Source organism: Archocentrus centrarchus, chromosome 4 (assembly GCF_007364275.1).
Source record: "Archocentrus centrarchus isolate MPI-CPG fArcCen1 chromosome 4, fArcCen1, whole genome shotgun sequence".
NCBI classification, from domain to species: Eukaryota; Metazoa; Chordata; class Actinopteri; order Cichliformes; family Cichlidae; genus Archocentrus; species Archocentrus centrarchus.
Genome location: NC_044349.1, coordinates 17,885,642 through 17,906,371, shown reverse-complemented (window position 1 = coordinate 17,906,371; position 20,730 = coordinate 17,885,642). Strand labels below are relative to the sequence as shown.

At 40.3% G+C, this 20,730-nt stretch overlaps 1 protein-coding gene across 2 annotated transcripts in view; it reads left to right on the top strand.

The window, feature by feature from the left end:
• negr1 (neuronal growth regulator 1) overlaps window positions 1-12,646 on the top strand; it is a 207,499-nt gene extending 194,853 nt beyond the window's left edge. For both annotated transcript variants that reach the window (XM_030727995.1, XM_030727994.1), the window contains one exon: window positions 9,506-12,646. In XM_030727995.1, coding sequence (XP_030583855.1) covers window positions 9,506-9,606 — 101 coding nt within the window. In that variant the 3' untranslated portion in view covers window positions 9,607-12,646. The remainder of the gene's footprint in view (window positions 1-9,505) is intronic.
• Window positions 12,647-20,730: the final 8,084 nt, after the last annotated feature.

The window sequence follows — 20,730 nt, the reverse complement described above, 5'->3', positions numbered from 1 at the left end:
CATGTCATAAGAAGACCATCGCTGTGACACACGTCAAATTCACTCTTAATTCTGCCTTAAATACAGTCCCCAAATTAACTGCAGCTGACATTAGTGAATTAGTCTTGAGCCTTTCTAGTGCAGCCCATCTCCAGGACGACAGACGGAGGCTATTAAGAATTAATTAACAACCCTGCAATTAGTTTTCTGGTTTCAGTGTAAAAGGGATTCATTCTCATTCCAGACTGCAGTCTCCTAAAGCTGCATGTGTCATGGGGGTCACATAAGTAGCATTAGGGTTCTGTTTTGTTTTGTTTGTTTTGTTGTCCATGAGGCCTTTGTGGCAGGAGAACTTTATATCTGCTTCTGAGACCTTGAACTGTGAACCACTGAACACATTCCTTTGTGAGAAAGGAAAGGAAGGCACATACAGAAACCAGGCTGCCTGATATTATATCAGCAGTACCCGTACTGTCTCAAACTGCTGTATAAAATATCCCTCTGAATCAATGGTGCTCACTTCAGGACACTATAGCTTTTATCTGAACCTCCCGCAGGCAGTCAGCAACAAGGTAGGGAGTAGAGACTGGAGTGAATTCACTGCCTCAGGTTCTGTCTTGGCGTAATAAAGGAATATTTCATGTGTGACACTCACACAGCCTGTGGGCGTACATTATCTAAAGCAGACTTTGAGTTAGAAATAATTAACAAAAACATATTGCTTGTGCCGTCATTGAATTGTGTGTGTCGTCCACTCATCCTCAGTCTTGCACAGTGCCTCGGCTAGAAATAATCCACTGCACATGCTAATCACTTGGCAATTGATTTGGCCCTTTTTGGTCCAACAATTTCTGTAAACCACCGAATTGATTTGAGAGAAATCAATTAACAGCTCAGGGTAGGTAAATATGAACAAAAATATGGATCGCTCTGCATATAGTATGACCATCTGAGCAAATTCTTGCTGCAGCTTGTGTGCTTGTGCTGAGATGCTCAGCATGAGCAAATTCTGGTAAGGTTCAAGTAGCCTCAGGTGAACTGTGATAACCAGGCAGTCTGCAGTGATAAAGTTATCTTATATCCATCAAGAAGAAAATGCACTTAACCCTCTACATCCAGCAGTGCCATGTTATCAGCAGCATAATGAAAATTGATAAAAGGGAGCTGTCTTATCATAATCCCACATACATAACAGCAGGGAATTGCTATTTTAGGAGGTTACAGGTGAAGGAGATGGGTGCACAGAACAGGCAGGAAGAAAGAGTTGCCTCCCAGTTGCAGATCAGATGCTATCAGGCTGTATTGATGGAGGAGCTCATAGAGATGCAAGTAGAGGCAGTTTGTCGTAAGGCATTCTTCATAACTGGCCAGATTGTCGCTGTCATCATGGGGGTGCTGGAGCTAAGCAGTGCCTGACTCAGCGAAATCCTTGGCCCTGCAGCAGGACTTGCACAGAAATAAAATCCTGATAAGCATTAAAATGCGAGGGAGAAAAGGGGGTATGGGGAATTATTAGAGAGAGTGGGAGCGAGAGACCCACGTGTGAATAGGAGATTATTATGGAGACAATGAGAAGAAGAGAGGAGGCGAAAGGAGCTGCATGAACCTACTACATGCTGACGCCATTTGTTTGTGTCCCTGTGCATTTTCTTAAGCCTCTAACATTAAACAGATTTAGTGGGAGCAGCCAAAGTCATGAAGTAATTATGCTTTTGAAAATGCTGTGATTAAAAGCGCTTGCTTAAACTATCAATCCACACTGTACTGCATTTTCTTATTTATTCCCAGAACATGCTGATCTGAATTTACCCTCTAGATTTCGAGGGCAAAAAAAAACCTACAAGGGAAAATTCATAAAACATTTTAAAATGGAGATTTATCCATCAGGCTTGCATATAAAGTACTTCATTTGCAAGTTCATTGATTTCCTGCACAAAGCATGTCCTTGAATTGATAGGTGTAATAAACATACATTGAGGTCACTCTGAATCGTGGATTCTCTCAAACACCTGACTCACTACCGATAAAATGAATGTAAATATGCTATAGGAGGAGGGTTAAAGAGGAAACTGTATGAGGAAGAAGTCGATCAATGAAGAAACGAAACAGTATCTCTGTGAAGAACTCCGGAAATGTCTTCTCTGTTGGGATTCCTTCCTCTAGCTTACACTGTGCTGAGGGCTCTCTTAAGAGTCCAGGTACCCCACAGAGGTGTTGATTAAGTCAAGCTGAAGGCCAAAACCTGCCTGCAATCGAGAGCCCCCAGCTTACTCAGTGAGCTATCAGGTGACCCGTCTCCTGCTCATTCGTTTTCCAGTCAGATACTGATGCTGAGAGGAGCTATTAGAGCCAGACCCAAAAAGCATTCTGCTAGGTGGTGATAACTGGCAGGTACCATGATGTGGAGAAAGAAGAGGGGAGAGGGGTGAGGAAATGGCACCACTGGGAGGCGGAGGAGGGTAAATGATCTCTGAAGGCCATTTTATTAATGGAGGCTTTTCATTACTAGCACTAATGCAAATGATTGGTGGGGCTAATGAGCTCGAAGGTCTGTGTGAATGAGGGCTCTGTGGAGCGGCAGTGTGTGATGATCATAGCGAGAGACAGAGGTGATGAGTTTTGAACATCATATCTGTTCATGATGAACATTTTGCTTGTACAGGAACAGAAGGAATAGAGAAAGAAATGGATGAATGAGCTGATGGGTCGGTGAGTCAATTGTGCACCAACTCAATATGGCAGGCTGCTACAGGCAAGAGGGTACAAGATGAATGGTGAAGTAGAAGAGTATATTTCACTGTCAGTGGACTGAAGTGAGGTAAGGCATGGAAAATGTCTGATCGCCTTCTGTACGCTCTCGGTGTGCAAGCCCTTAGAAGACAGTGAAGCGCGACGCATTCTTTGAAGGTGAGGCATCCCCTCATCACATGTCATGAGGGTTGCATTATTTTCCATTTCTATTCTTTACCAAACATGATGCTTGGGGGAAAAAAATGTGCTTTTAGTGTTTATAGTACTGTGTTAAAGACATCCTTGGTGGCTACTGTGAAGCTTGCATGTAGAGGGATTTAGCCCGATTTACAGCATGGCATGTACAGGATCAGTTCTGGCTCAGGAGTGTCTCATCTGGTGTCTCTCAGGGGAGCTGTGGGGGAAGGACCAGAGGCCACTGATTGATGGTCAAGGACACTGAACCTCCTCCCACACCCTCTGCTCAGAGGAGCCCATCTCTGAAGCCACGTCCACAGGGGGATTGGGATGTTGCCTGGCTGGCTGCCGTCTGTGTGCCGCTAGTGACAGGCCGTTTAGAGGATACAGCTAACTCCATGAATCCAATAAAAGGCAAATGAATAGATTGGAGGCTTAATCCAATACAAAAACATGCACAGTTTTTTTTTCTATGTATCTTCCTTCATGTGCTTTATTGAGTGTACGCAGTATGAAGCTCAAGGAAAGAAAACCACAGGACTCAGTTATTTTTTTCAGCATGTGTTGGTTAAAGGGCTTAAAGTGGGAGGGAGAGTGAAGTTGCATTTATGGTTCTGAATTTGTGTCTGTTTCCATAGTTCTCTGGCTATGCAGAGAGAAGGATAATGGGACTTCAACTTATTCAAAGGCTGCATAGATGCTTGTGGATGCTGCCCTTCAGAAAGCCAACAGTGCATAGCCTGAGCATGCATAGGTGGAATGATGATTGGTTAAAACGTTGATTTGAGCTATAACGGGACCAACAGTGGAGTTCACAGCAAAGAAACCTGTGTCTGCAAAGCCAGCCAATTACTGCACACTATGGATGCTTTTCATTATGCTATGCAAAAAGGATACACCTGTGTTTCTTTGCTGTGAGTTCCTCCAGAAGCCTCCTCGAGCTCCTTGAGGACCATTTAAATGACTGAAAGGTCCTCACGATGGCGGAGGGGGAATAATTTTAGGGTCATAGGAGAAGATAGGATGCAAGGAAGAATAGGTTAGCATAATGAAAAGCACCCTACTACTTAATAAATAATGGTATTCCAGTGAATTACAGTGCAGTGCAGCACTCGAGATAATGCTCAATACAAAGCCTGCATTGAGTGCCACAGTTGCAGATTTCAGTATGATTCATTATCTGTGTCAACAGAGACTGAAGTTCAAGGCCTTAGCATTTGTTGTGCATATGATATGTGGGTGACAAAACTGCTGTCGATGGAAATTTGGGAGAGATAAGGGGTAGGGAAGGACGAGAGAGTGAGCATGGCTCATACTCCAGTTCACTATTTACAGCTAATGGCTCCAGTCCAGAATCAGGGGAGAGTACCAAGGATTGTTATTTTCATATGACTCTTGCTGCAGCTGGAGAGGCTTTAGTTTTTCATTTCAATTCTGTTGCAAAACAGTAATTGAAGTGTATCACTTTCATCTCCACTTATCTCTTCTGCTCCTCTCCCTTTGGAGCGCTGCTTGTCTTCCCTGCATTTGCGCATCTTGACACTATTGGTTTCTCTATGATATATTGTCTGGGATTCTGGTACTTCATTGTAGCTTGCTGCTGATGTACATGGCAATTAAATTCAAACCCCAAAGAAGTAGAGCTCAGTCACCCCCCCCCCCAAAATCTTCCTCTTTCTCCTGTCTGCTGCTGCTGCAGCCTCACTTTCACACCCCTTTCAATCACTGTCTTTTTTCCCCCGCTTTCTCTTCCTTTAGCTCACCCCTCTTTTCCCCATATCGGTCTTTCTTCTGCACTCACTGTCTGTATCTTTCTCCTTCTATTCCCTTCATGGTAATAAGCAGAGTAATAGTATTGCAGGCAGTTCCTGGTTGGGGAGTTAATTAAAATGGCAAGTTACAACCCACACAGTCAAAACAATGGAGGCTTTTCGCAGTGACACAGGGAGATATTAAACAAGCCCAAAATCAAACACAGAGAGGGGGCAGGGACCAGTAAGTCTGACTATACCTCAACCTCACTTAACACTTCCCTTCCTGAAGTACTGAGAGGTTTATTGTTATGCTTTTCAGCCCAGTCAACATTAGTCATCGTAGAAATCCAGTAATTACTTTCTGTGAGCTCTTTGAACTGCTGCACGAAAGCACTTGTGCACAAGATATTAATGTGATTACTGCAGTATTTACTGAGCCATAAACTACACTGACACTGATGAGATGAGAGACTGAAGAAGGCAAATAGTGACATCTGCCTATTGCCCCCCACCCACAACCACCGCCACCACCTCCGCCACACACACACACACACACACACTCACACGCAACACAAACAGCACCCAAAATGATTTTGCTAGCATGGCTAGCACAATGCTGCGCACTGAGGCGCAGGCAACAGTGGGCCGGCTGAGCAGGACAGGAGCTGTTGCTATGGTTACCAATTCTCAGCTCTCTCACAGCCCAGGAAAACTGTGTCATTATCCTGTACTTTGGATAGGAGGTGAAACAGAGAGAGAGAGCGAGAGGGAGAGAGGGAGGGGACGAATACAAAGAGAGAGAATGAGGTGGAAAGGGGTGACAAAGAAAGAAAGGTAAAAAGGAGAAAGAAAAGATGGTCTGCAGCTCATACGGGCCAGCCACGAACATAACACATATATTATCACAGATCAAACACATTAGAACTGCTTACAGTCAATGTGAATAACACTGATTATCTTGTTACAATACAAGGTCCTTCTTGCAAACCTCAGGTCCTTGCAGTTATGTGGATGTTACTTTAACACATACCACCCACCTAAACATTGCTGCAGACTTATCACCCTCACCTATTAGCCTCCCCAGCTAATCTCTATAAATAGATTCTGCATATCTATTAACCAGTCACATTTAAGCAAGCTTTGGTTCCGCACAAGTAAAGTGTCCACGTGGACAGAAAAAGGGGGAAATGCATTTGCTACAATCATCAACTATCATCTGATTTAGCTTATCATCAGCTTATTTTAATTTTATCTGCATTCGTAAACAAAAACCAGCGGACGATGGAATCCTGGTGTGGATATGCGCTGCTTCACTGAAAAAAAAAAACATCACAGGCTATTTAGTAATGTAATGGCTCAAGGAGCACAACAAAAAGCTCCAGACAAGCTCCCCTGATCCCAGTCCGATCAAGCATCTGTGGGTTGTATCTGATCCATGGAGGCCCAAACCTGCACCCGAAGGATCTGGTGCCAATATCATGCTGCTGCCAGACACCACAGGACAACCCCCTGGGTCACATGTCCCTTCCCTGACAGGTCCAAGCTGTTTTGGCAGCCCTGGGAGTACCTTTACCATATTAACTGTGTAGTTTTAATGTTGTGGCAGATCAGTGTGACTGTGCACCTCTATTCACTGTTTTTTTTGTTTTGTTTAGTTTTTTCTTTTGTCCCCCTTTCCATCTGTCAGACAAGCTATAGTTTTCACTCTAATAGGTAAACAACTTCAGCGCTGACAAATAATGCTTGAAAATATCAGGTGATAACGGGGTGGCTTTTTCCCTTTCTCTCCATCACATCGCCTGTGAAAATTGTCAACAACAAGCTATTATGTTGGTTAAAAAAACAAAAAACAAAAAACACTCAATCTCTGCATCATTGTATTTATTTTAACAGCCCAGCAGTCATATAACACCCTAATAACACTCTAATGACAACCATTGCAGGTATTTATTGAATAAATGCATTGTCATCACTACCAGTGGCTAAGTGGGTTATCAGTCGTCTTCTTGCAAATCATGTATCTCTAACCTTTGAAACACAACGAAAACACCTTAATTTTTTGTTTTTGACAGAATCTGGGTTTCTGCACAGTATGTCTGTGTGTTAGGCTTTGCCATCGTTCACTTTGCGCTGTGTGTTTGTGAGGTCCACATCAGAGGAGTTACATTGTGAACTAATTATATGGCTGTGTAAATAGAGGCACCCTGCTGATATGGGCTGTGCACCACATGATTTCCCCTGGTGCAGCAGAGCCTGTTTGTGCTGCTTCTGTGTGTGCAAGCGTGCATGTGACCTGTACATGCAACTATATATGTGTGCACTGATGGAGTGCTTGTTTTGTAACATGTGAGGTGTGCTTTATTGAGCTACAACCTAAAAGAGTGTGTGTGAGTGTGATGAGGAGGCAGAGTAGCCCTTTCCAAATGAAAGGCTGCCCTCTTCCTCTTTGCCCGCCTGACGCAGCTCTCTAGAGAGACCTGTTCATATTACTGTGGCTGTCTGCTGGTCAGAGAAACACAAACAAGCCAAAACAAAGGCTCCTTCAATAGCAATGGTAGAAAAGACCTTGTACAGCCCTCAGCTGTTCTCCACTGATGACTTTTTTGGGCCACTAATATGAAAGAAGGAAAAGGGGGAATAAGTGTTTTGACACTCAACTAAAAATAGTTGAGATGGAAGAAAAAAATTTTTTTCTTTTTTTTTTTTGACACTGGTGCTGCTACTCCTGATTAAACTGTAGGTATGGTTAAAGTTGGATGAAGAGACCATTTTCACAACAAAAATTCTGGCTCATCATAGTAGACAGAATGCAGTATGTGCTGGTGCTAAAGAAATCTGCTAAAGCCCACCAGTGATGCACCACTGCTTTGAAGTATTGAATACTGTTAAGGCCATAAGGTCCCACTGGAGTTTGACGTCAGTTTATTAGTATATTACTTTTGGAAGGAGAATTTTTTTTTTTTTTTTTTTTTTTAGCAGCACCCTCAGGTTACCTGTTTCCAAAAGACCTGCATATACATTAATGTCTGGCGCACCTCACATAATAAGTGTCTGAGTTGCGCTCATCAGCGCCAACTGACTCAGATTGATTGCAGCATTTTTTTTGGCAATCATGTGTAAATTAGATGACAGTTATTTGTAACCTGTCTGAGGGTGATTGCAGTCTCTCTGTGTCAGACTGCAGTTGTTTGAAGACAGGTTGCCTCCCACCAGGCAACCTGTGCGGTCACCTCAAGATTAACAGTGGTCACCCAGAGGTTGAGGGTGTTGAACATTCAACCTCTGAGCAACCAATCGGTCGCCACAACTATTTGCAGTCAGTCTTCGAATGTAGAAAAATTCAGTGCAGTCACTTGGCCACCACCAATTTGTCCTAGTCACAAGGAGTTTGCTATCATGTTTTTACTCGTGTGAGCCATTGACCAACTTCTACTGTAAGAGGACCAAAGGTGTGATGGGAAGGTCCTGCTGTTGTAGATGCTAGTTAACTGGACTCTTATTGGAGCATCATTAATGTTATTCACACCACCTGCACATTTTCCTGTGGTGACAGGACAGTGACTTAGGGGTTTGGATCCTTTGGGTTTGTCCAGGCACCTGAATGTGCAACAAAACGAAGAGGAAAATAAACAGCTGTCAATCAGGCTACACACACCCTCATTCATTTCTGAGAAGTAAACTAATCAGACAGCATAACACACTAACACCTGTCTCAGTTAACTATTACTGCTTTAAGCTGCAATTATGGGTGATGCATTCATCACTGCTCGCTGCATAACCATTTATACTCACCACAGTCTTCTTCCAAATGACAGGTGTTGCAGCTCAGAAAAAAAAATTACAATAAAAATCAGCTCTGGATTACCAAAAGAAAAATTCAAAACAGAAAACAATGCAATCATGGTGACTTTTTCAGTTTACTCCAGCAGAACATCTCATCTTCTCTAAATGTTGCAGAAAATTTCCCTCTGAGAACCTCTGTGCTCCCGCATCAGCAGTAATGATGTCACTTTTGGCACGTGCATGTTAGGATTTTACGTTTAAACATCTATGAAGCATTGTTAAAGGTCATACCAGTGGTTATTGGTTTGTGGTATTATACTCAAGAAGTAGTAAATGGGCTGTTGTGTCAATACAGTTTTGCCTTTAAACATCTGCAAGTGATCAGATCTATTTAATTATTACATGACCAATAATGTATAAATGTAAAAAAAATAAATAAATCCATTAACACCTAACACAGCTACATAATTTTGTACCAAACATTTCTTCACACATTGGTCATTGATTGATTTTGAACATTACTTTCATGTTATGAGATATGTAGTTGCCTGGAAGGTTCATTATTTGTTGTTTTTAAATCTGCTCCATAAATAAATTGATTTTTGATCTCACCATCCCGCCCAGTTATCTAGGGGCCATTTGGCAGGTTCTTGACCTCTAGTTGAGTTGTTGATCAGTTAAATTATCACCATCCTCATTAAAATGCTGCCTACTCATTGATGCAGCAGCACTAAAAGTCTTACAATATCATGTATGGTAATAATAACTGCTGCTTTTGATAGCTTCATTACATTTAGCTACAGATGAGGTTATTATACAGGACTTTTAGTTGTTTAACATTTGATAACTCTTCCACCATTGTTGGGATTATAAAGTAGCACCAGTGCTTAACTGTCTCTTACAAACCAACTGGAATCAGTGGCAGCGGTATGGTAATTGCCATTTTTGCGATCTCATTTGGAAGCACCATGCCAAGCTGACTGCTGGTTTGCAAATGGTCGGTGCAGTGAGTGAAAGTGCAATCACAACTAATCAGAGCTTCTCTTGTTTCCTGCCCACAGCGCCCAACACCGCACCCTATGGGAGCACAGGAAGTGCGCACATCCCGCTGGCCTGCCGGTACCTGGTCATGGCTCTCTCCTCCTTCATCAGCGTGTACTAGCAGAGGCCAGTCCAGACACAATGACTGTCGAGAGCATTTATGAATCCTTTTTGACATTGCTGATGGCTGGAATCCAATCTGGTACAGTTTGTTGAAAAGCTGTGGTGGGAAAATCAGCGTTACTTTTTGTGTGGGGAATTTTTTTTTTTTCCTTTTGCTTTTTTAATTTTCTTATTTGGTGAAATTTCTGTCATGTAAATACTATGATGTTTTTTTATTATTAATATTATTTCCCTTCTTATTTTTTTTCTTTTCTGATTGATTGATCACCTTGTGAATCAGTGCTCATCCCCAGCCCCACACCACCTCCAATGAAACCAACAGCCCCCAAACCTCTCAAATGAGTTACTTTCATGCATCTTTTCCCTGTGATGCAAAATTTACATCTTCATCCGTTTTTGTACATGGCTAAAAAGAAGCAATTGTGCAAAGTCTCTCAGTACAAAGAATTACCATACCAATGTTGTATTGAATGTATTACGGGCTGTTGAACAAAGGAAAGACATTTAGATTCCTAACAATACAATTTGGAGTGTGCTTAAAAAAAAAAAAAAACAGGAAAAAAAAACATAAAAAAAAGAAAATCGTAAAAAGGCAGGGCTTTTTCAGGATCTGTATTGTCACGATTACTCAGTAGATGGCTGAAGAGTGTGAAGAGTGTTTGTTGTATCCTGAAATGGGTCCTTCAGTTACTATGCCTGCCTAACAGCTTCAATCAGGCAGCCGTCAAAGTAGCAAAATATATTGTATCGTATCTTTATATTTTAATATAGTGTAGGCTTTTGTTTTAAAGTGGGACCAGCTTTCCTCATTCGACCAAGAGCATTAACACAAACCATGACTTTGTACAGTATGAAGGGAGGAACATCGCTGCCCTATGTTTACATTTTTCTTGAAAATATAAATACAAAAGCATACTCGACTTTTTTTTCTTTTTCTTTTTTTCCAGTGAGTCCACATATGTGAAAGACACAACAAATTGTTGCAGTTAGGAAAAGGCAGAGCCCAAGTTCAACTGCTTTTCAGTTTGCAGTTGAAACACACCACCTCCAGTAGGCATCGGGGCAGAGCCTTTTGTCTCTGAATACACTGTGCACCTACTGATCATCTTTGGCTGAAAACTACAGCTCTGTACTGTAGGAAAGGTTTTTTTTGCCCCAAACTTTGGGTATGAAACTTGGATAATGGAGTCTGGGAAAGCACCGTTCTGCAGCATTGAATTTTATTCATTTTTTTTTACTCCCTTTTCCAGTGCAGAAAATTAAATGCAGAAATACTCCCCACTCACTTTTACAGTAAATATAACCTTTTTTGTTGTTGTTGTTTCCTTCAGATAAAGAGCCAAAGCCTTTTTTTCCCCAAGTATATTTGGCTAAGTGTAAAATCTACAAAGGAAAAGTACAATAATTGCACCTTCTGCTGCTTAAACCAGAGTTCTTTTCATGTTATGATCAAGAGAACATGATCATTACCAAACAAACATGGCCCAAGGTGCTACCAGCCCCTCCAAGATGATCAAGGTTAACAAAGAGATGATCAGTGTCCATCTGAGTTCACTCAAAATTCAGTCACAGGCTTGCTTAATAATAGGAAAAACTGTAACTTTTTGCTCTCTGAAACAATTTCAAGGCTCAAAATCAGCATTATTTAAAGGGTTTGCTTTTTGATGAGACTGTCAGCGTGGCATATTCATCCTCACGTATCTTTAATTCATGGTTGAAACAGAGAAACTGTACTGTAATGCCTTAATAGTACCATAGACATTAAATTACCCTCTTTTAAATGGACACCTTGAAAAAAAAAAATCTCAATATGATACAACTTATTTGTCTGACATATTATTGATGACTGAATGTTCATTAGCTGACTTCTCTGTTAAATTAGGCATTACATTCAGCCAAATCCTACAGATGGCACTTGCAGGTATTTTCAAATAAGTCAGTTGTACAAATGCAGTATTTGTGGTCCAGGTTAACACGTTCGGATTTGGACTCTGTTGTGTTTTGCCCTACAGTCGAGGGACTAACAGTATTCAAGTTCAGAGTATTTTAAGATGCGAACTTGTAACTGCAAATCTATAGAAAAATAGCCATCGCAGTTAAAAGACTTAAAGCACAAACATTATTATTTGAAAGTTTTGTGGTGATTTGTTTTAAGGTCTGCTGAACTTCTTTTTTTTGTTTTGTTTTTTTTTCTTTTATTGTTTGTACTGAAGTTGTTATCAGCTTGTTTTACAAATTATAAAAATACTGCACCATATGATCTTGTTTAAATGTTAAGGTATAATGAAAATGGGTCAGACGTATATTTATTCTCTTCCTTTATGAAAACAATGTAAAAAGAAAAAATACATTTGAAACATGTAAAACTGAATATGTGACATTTATTTGAATGAGGCACAGTATGGCATAGTTTATAATGTTGTCTGGTTCATTTAGATGCCATAACTGTTGTTGATTTAAGTACATTAAAAGAATAATGTTTGCAATCAAATGACCTACTTTTTGAAAGAGAGAGGGTGTGAACCAATATAACAGTATTATAGAACAGAATCAATGTGTGTATATTTGGAGAAAATATGATACCTTTTGATCTTTAGAGCCAGTGTGTAGTCATAGTTTCACACACTTGCGTGTTTGACGATGTGCAGAGAGTATGGTTGTGCTGCATGTCAAAGTTAACCTGTGTTTTTGAGGTGGGCATTTTACAGATATTCATACTTTTTATGAATGGAAGCAGTTTTTTCCAAACGTTTGGTTCATAAACCTGGTCTTAAAAATACATACCTCTTACAGATTGCCAGGCTATGTTTGTTTGTGATTTATTTCAATCAGCTTTGCTGATAAACTAAAAACAACTGCTATTCAGAGTCATGATGATTATTGTGGCACATTGGTGACAGTCTGGAGTTATGTTGGTTGCTTGTTAAGCAGTTAAAACCATGCTAGTATTCCATATGAAATGTACTGGATGTTGATTATTTTGAATAATGGTATTAACAAGTCCCTTTTATCAAATCAATATTATTTGCAATAAAAGTCTTCATGTTACAATATAAACCTACATCTCAGTTCATGAGCACTCAAAAAGAGTTTGTCATTGTTGCTTCATGAGGTTTTGAGCCAGAGTGTAAAGATAGCAGAGATGGCATCCTCAAAACATAAGATGCCCCATCACTACAACCTCACTGCACATAACTGCCCCCCCCCCCCTCCCGTGACAGTTTTTTTTCTTAAAAAGCTATCAGCTTTTTATGTTTGCATGAGTCAGCCAAACTGCAAAATTAACTTAAAAGTTACCTTGTAAACATTCATCGCAAGCTCGTGTGGGCTGGACCAGTCATTCGTAAATCTGTTACTATGTTTACATTTGAAGTCTTTCATAGTAACAACCATAAAGTGACAAATAAAAATGGTCATAGCTTTTAAATATGAAGCCTTTTTTTTTCTACATAGAAGTCTGTGGGAATATGACCTGACTTCTTGCTTGTTTTATTACCCCAGTGAGCCATTTCCTCATCGCTTTATGATCTCTATCGCTAGTTTCAAATCTTCAATGCATTGTGATTTTTATTTTATAAAGTATGCTCCCATTTATAGTAAAATAGACAGTTACTGTAAGCAGGGGATGCTTAGGAGATGCTCAGTAACTGTGGTTTGGTAGTGTCCTTGGCTTTGCAGTCAGATCCACTCTTCGCCCACCAAGCTGGCCACAGCTAAAATGCCAAACTTAAACAGAAATCCACAAACCAATGAGTGTCCATCTTTTAGTTACAGTTTGTGCTAAGTCACTTTCTGACAAAGACTGTATTAAAGATGGACGTAGCTACCGTGATGTCACCCGTCGGTTTGTAAATTCTTGAGTATTTCCACCCTCTTGATTGCAAAGAAATCGATGTGACGAGGAGGGGCAGGTCTTTTTTTTTTCGCATTTTTGGCCACAGCGGTTTTTATTGGCAGTGGAGGGAGGCAGGAAATGGGGGAAAGATATAGGGGAAGACACGCGGGCAAATTGGTGACAGACCAGGACTCGAACCCACGCTGCCCGCACCGCAATGCGGCGTGGTCAAGTTAACTTTTTTTTTAACTTGTTAGCCAGTGAGCCATATCAAGGATAATCCTCCATTTTGAAACATGGTATGAGCAAATTTATAAAACAGACTTAATTTTTTTATTCCTTATGGCCCTTTTTTTAGAACCACAGCTATCGCCATCTGGTGGCATTTGGATAGAGTGCAGATTTAGGGCACTTCTATACTGACTTCATTTTCTGACCCATAAGTTAAATCCATGTTTCATTCTGTCTATGGTTTGTCTGTATCCTCTAGTATTGTTTTCAATGTCCCCATTTATGGATTGGAATGGCTGTGGCTGAGGTTGTATAGCGGGTTATCTATCAATCAGAAGGTCAGTGGATTGACCCTGACTCCTCCAGTCCACATGCCAAAGTATCCTTGGGCAAGATACTGAACCTCGAGATACCCCCAGTGTTTCTGTCGGAGTGTGGGTGTGAATGTTAGAAAGCACTTAGGCACGTAGAAAAGTGCTGTATGAATGTGTGTTCGTTTGGGTGAATGAGACTTGTAGTAGAAAGTGCTTTGAGTGCACAACTGAGTAGAAAGGCGCTATACAAGTACCAGTCCATTTACCATGCGTTCCCAAATTATGTAATTTTTCAACTTAAGAACTAGCTTTTTTGGTGTGGCCCATTATAATTTAGTAATGTATAAATCTTGACTTAGTAAACACTTACATTAGAACTACCTAAAACTGGACTTCGAACAGCTGGTGTATGTATGTACTCTCCTTTTTTTTTTGGAAAGTTTGTGTCTTTCTCCTGGTCAAGTGGACCAAATGAGTGAAGTCTGAGATTTCTCGTGATGTTATTAACATGTCGTTTGAGAATTGTGATACAACCACCAGTCACAAGGAAAAAAATATGCGTTCCCCGACTAGTTGGCAAGCGGTTCCTGAAAGTTGATGGCTGTCGCTAGGTGAAATCGCAAAGAGGATGCTGCACCAAAAATGTCTTTATGATTTCTTTGAGCACAAGCAGATTGCCGTGTCCACTTGTAGTGAACTACTAACTACCGCTAACTAACAGCAGCTCACCTTCAAAGTAAAGCTTGTGCCTCACTGCTGTAGACAACACACATCACAGTATTTTTCCCTAGCAACCGTTCTCTGTGACTAGGTCTTTAGCAGTCAGTTTCCCAGCAACTGTCATCAACCTCAAGCAACCACTTGCCAACCGGTTAAGGAATGCTCATTTTTCCCTCCCTTTGGTTAGCGGTCACGTGTCTGCAAAACCTCACTTCTCTAGTTAGATAGCCATCAAGTGTTAGCCAAAGTGACAGCGAAACAGTCAGAATCTTCCCCAAAATGCTTTAAAAATCACAAATCTTTAATCACCTTAATCAGTTTGTTCTGTAAGCCTGTGAAATTGTAACGTCAACTAACATTACTGTAGTCAACGCTAATGTTTAGATTCATATGAATCTCTAACATAATGCATCTGTTACTGCAAGTTAATTTAATATTATTTTCTATATAATTTAGTTTGCTGCTCATCTGTAAAAGAACTGCTGTATCCGTCCTGGCATAAGCAGGTTGTGGTTGAGGAAGGTATCAGTCTTTTTTATGGTGCAGCTCAAATTAACTTATCATCGTAAATGTGCAGTATCATGCATATTTGATCCCCTCCCTTCCTGCCTCGATCACGGCACAAAGTCTCCTGAGCACAGATGGCCAGACTCCACAGCACGTAGGATTAACCACCTTTCCCACTGCATCATCATCATCACCGACTGGCATGCATCACTCAGTATACGTGATCTGGAGACATCAGCGGCCATAAGTCACCGCTCATTCCATTTCCATATACACCTGTGCTACTTTTTACCTTTTTGGGGGGGAGGAAATAGCACAGGGCTTTCTAGTATTGTATGACCCGAATACACTCTTGACTAAAACATCCACGGTGTGACCTACCTCTTAAAAGTTCAGATGAAAAAGTTGTGCTGATGTACAAGCTAAAAAGAGGCCATGCCACCCACCTGCAGAGATCACTGCCTCACCTCACGCTCCCAGCTGACAGCAGAGGGAAAAAAATCTCTCCACTTTTAAATTTAAGATAAGAGGATTTTAAATATTCATGCTTGTGCGTATTATTATGGCCCGCAATCCCTACCCTGAATTTTTAAATTTCCCCATTTGAAAGCATCCTCTTCCTCTCACCGCAATGTATCAGAATCACACTGATCTCTGTGAATGCACTTATAATGAGCTTGAGTTTGTTGCATTGTGAGACAACAGCTGTTTAAAGTGAGTCTCGGAGGGGGGACGAGTACTGTACTGAATGTGCCTTCAAAGTATGCTATTAATCAGTTGAATGCTATAACCCAACCCTTATTTAGAGCATTACTGCCATGAGCCAAGCAAAAGCTCTTCTATGCTTTTAGCTCGAGCACAAATGTCATATTTCTTTGCAGTTTATAACACTAACCAATCATTCGACTTTAACGCAGAAGCAAACAGCAACCACTCACACAGGTTACAGCTTTCATGTAACTGAGATCCTCCATATTTGTTCTCCTTGGAAGTAATATCATGAAATATGTTTAACAACTATTCAGCCACATTTTACTCCCACATAATGTAGTACACAAAAAAAAAAAAAAAAAAGCAAATCAAAGATGGTTAAATGTTATCATAATAAAAAATTCTGATTAAGGAATAATTCAGTGTAGTCGTGTGTTTACCTTCCAGGGAATAAGAAGCAGGGTCTGGATGTTATGGGGTCAAAGTGTGCACACAGATTATTTTTACAGTTAGTGTAAGCTGTATTTGAAAGGCACATTTATTAATCTTCCCTGCTTTTTTTTTTTTTTTTTTGACATACTGTGCCTGACACTATTGTAACTTTTCCTGATGCTTAAAAAAACAGCGAGTAGGATTCTGTGTATCCTGTGTGACTGTGGATGAGAGCGTAGGAAACATCATGACAAACTCAGACTGCTGTGACACTCTGAGACAGCGCGTTACTGTGGAGTGCACATACTGTACGTGTCACCGGTAAGAGCAGGGAGGCGAGGCAGTAGATGGTAAGTGGCATGCACAGTCTTAAATGACAAATGTGCATAAAAACTTGACGAGTTAGTTCGCATTGATGCAACCCCTCAACCTATCAGTGCATGTTATGACATTAAGATGAGTATTTGCAGTTCTCCTGCAAATTGATATATATATATATATATATATATATATATATATATATATATATATATATATATAGGTGAATGATGTCAGTTGTGGAAATGATTAGGATGGTGTCAAACTGGGGGTTTTTTTTGGCCCTTCGCAAAGGCATTTTGTGGACAGCGTGAACAGAGGGGAGAGACTGGAGGACTTGTGAGAGACACGGGTTCCTCCTGACCTTGCGGTTAATGAAACCCTTCCTGTGCCTTTGTCAGTCTTAACTGGGAGATTGTGTCATACTACACGCTGGGGCTGCTGCTTGGCTCCTGCAGTCTCCATCCCACTTCCCTGAGCAGCATACTGAGTTGTCAGGATCAAAAAAACCTCTGTTTCCTGAATGCATTCAGTTTGGTAGATATGTTTGTTGCACAGCAGGCAAATGCTATCCCTCCTGTCAAAACCAGGCGGAAAAGGGGGAGAAAAAAAAGGCTTGAATATCTTTCTCTATAGCCAGCCTCTGAGTAAGTTTGATTCTATTCTACAGGGGGAAAAGGAACAACAGTCATCTCTTTCAAAATGGGCCTGTTTTGGTTCTCTTAAGCATTTCAGTTTGTGCACAAACGGAGTAATTTCTGACTGATGTGACGCTGCAATTTCTTTGAAATCCCTATGAAACTGTGGCAGCTGCCAAGTTTGGGGGTGGGGGGTGCTATTTTAAATAGAGGTTGCATCAAGTATTTGTCAACCTGTCCCTCATTATTTCCAGTGAACTGGAAAATAAGTTGCCAGCCAATGATGCAGAGCCTGAGATAATGCCGGGGTTTTAAAGCAAGCTATCTGAACCAGGTCTCTCCACGACGCCTATGACTGAATCACACACTGCAAAGTGTTTTCTCATGAAGCTCCTGGGCAATTGTCATTTTTCAAGAAGAATTAAAAGGATTGCCATAGAGAAAATGTCATTATTTGACTGACAGTAAATGTAATCCCATTTTATTTGTTTCCACGCCTCAAAAGGCAGATTACAGTACATGTAGTTTTATACACTGAACGACACAGCAAATCAGCCCCTTGTAGCACCAGTGCATCAGTGTTATATTGGTTTAAATGAAATGAGGTGCAGCATTTACTCTGTTTGTCTCTGCAAATTAAAAATGTTTATTTATACCATTATTTTGATTTGCTTTCTCCTCACAAAAAAAGTGAAGGATATTGTAAGTTTTCTGTATGGACTTTTATTGTTTGTGTGTGTGTGTGTGTGTGTGTGTGTGTGTGTGTGTGTGTGTGTGTGTGTGTGTGTGTGTGTGTGTGTGTGTGTGTGTGTGTTTAAATTTTTACTTTTTTTTACTTTTTTTTTTTTTTTTATTTAAATCTTCATGCTGAAAAATCATTTGATGAGAAATCTCGAATGGAAATGTTTACTTAAATGTGTATGAAGGTCTTTTAGCCACCAGGGGTATAGTTGTACATTTATAGGGTCTAGATCACTGGAATGATATATATGGCTTTAAGTGGCATTGATATATCTATATATAATATATATAAATATATATTGATATTTGTCCAGAAATAAGAAATCCATGTACTTCAGTTACTTTAAAGCTTACATTGTGTATAGCACGTATGCAAGTCCCTTTTCATCATGTTTGATGTAATTTTGTAGCAGTGGTTTGATACTAATAAATGGCAGTTGATGATGGAATTGCAGATTGTGTTTGTGTTGAACTAATCAGACCTTTATAGCAGCGGCGCTCTGAACCACCTTCAGGGAACCGCATTCATATAGAACATTTCTCGTCTTCTCCACCACTCAAAGCGATGCTTTTATGAATTCAAGAGAGAGTGATTTTAATGGACGTAATTTATTCATAACAACATGCTACAGACTAAAATTATCCAAGTCGTCCATTTAATTAGAAGATACTTTGTTTTTTTCTGAGCAGCTCGTGACTAGCAGCATAATACTGAGTTATATGTGTATTTAAAAACAAAACAGACCTTTTGATTCATTACTTTTAAACATATTGGTGGATGTTTCTGCATTTTTTAATGTTTGTGCGGCAGAGTTATATTATTTACAAAAGCCTGACATTTAAATATAATTGAAAAGTGTGTGGGCTTTAGATGAACACTAAGGAATACATTAGTTTGATGCCCGTTTGATCAAAGACGTGGAAACTCGGCTGTGCTTCTGCCTTCACTGTGGAGGTGCGAGTAAGGCCTCAGAGATCTTTACTGCAAATAACTGACCTTTTGTTAAGTCCCACCCCCTGTCACTACACCTGTTAAGCTTTTCTACCTCAGCTATACCAGTTGCAGATATATTCTAAAAATATTCCAAAAGGAATAATGGCGAAGCTTGGGAATAATAGTTAGGCTACTTACCTTCAGTCACTTACATTTTCATAACTTTTGATGTTATGGAAATGACCATCCTACCTCCAACTGCAAACACAACTTGTCTTTGCTTACTAGTTTCAGGTCTTCTGGAATACAACATAATATTCTTTATGTAAATCTCGGTCGCCACTTGAGTCAGAAAGGACAATAAAGCAGTGTATATTTTATAAGTGTTAGCGTGCAGTGTCAAGCGATTTCTCAGATCCCTCTCTCATCACTTCTGGTTTTTAAAACATAGTCTGCTCAACAATAAAAAAAAGTCAAAGTAAAAATGTTTATCCTAAATCTTGCTCAGTGTCCCACAGTTAGCACAAGGCAGCTGATATATATGTTGGAACAAATTTGCCCTTTAACCGAGCCATTGGTCAGCAAAAGTCAAGCTATGAAATTCTTTGATTTCTATAATTAAGTACTGATTTGTTAAGAACAGTCCTACTTCTTTATTTTCTTTCTTTTCAAAAAAAATCTACTAATAGCTAGTCACACTGGCAGTGGGAGGTCTGATATGATAGATGGTTAAATCCAGTGGATAAATTGTTGACTTGAACCAAAATTTGTCCCACAGAATTCCTTTGGGAGAAGAGTTGAATGAAAGACTCTCTCCACTCTAATTGCCCCCTCCCGCCCATCAACTCGTTTCCTTCACGGCAGCCGAGTGTTAAGTGTTACAGAGCACCGATGAACTCCACAACACACTTTAAGTGTTCCAATAATTAAAGCCCACATACTAGATTGTCAAGATAATGTCCAACACAACAATAAGCCCCATAAATTAAAGTGACCTGAACATGTTGCTTAATTGCAGTGTCTTTGAAATTGGCATAGCCTGTAACAATTTTTTTTTACAGTGGTCTACCCTCTCACCTGAGAAGACAGCTAAGGAAAGTGCAGGCTGTTTGAGTCTGAATAGAATATTTAAATTTAAAGAGATAGAATTTATCATCCAGAACTACTCAGCTCAGAGATGGAACAATAAGTGACAGCAGTTGAAGACAGGACGAAGAATTAGCAAAGTATTTGTGAAATGAAAGTCAGTATAATGAGACCTGTATCTCAGGCAGCTCACCGCTTCTAGTACAGCAATTAGGACAGCTGTGACAGGCTAGATGGCCATTTGGCTGACGTTAATACCGCCGATTTCATCAGATGATGAGGCAGCCTTTAGGAAGAAAAATTGGTGTTGTTTTGAATTGATTTCAAATATATCTGTTGATGAATTTCAAAAAGGTACTTTAAGAGCCTTCCTCCTACAAGCATGCAGTATCCTGTAAGCAATTTGGAACAGTAAAACATGTTTTGACACAATGCTGCCTGGATTAACTGCATTATCACGTGTGACAGTTTGCAAAATATTGCTCACCACAGTCCAAGCTGGTCTCCTGTTTGTTGCCTGACTCCGATCAGTCACCAGGATCCTTCTCTGTCTTCTTAAACATGACTTAATAATAGATTTAAAAACAAATGGCATCCAGATTCATCAGAGCATCTCCACTGTGGAGAGACCGTACCCACTGAGATTCCCTCAGAC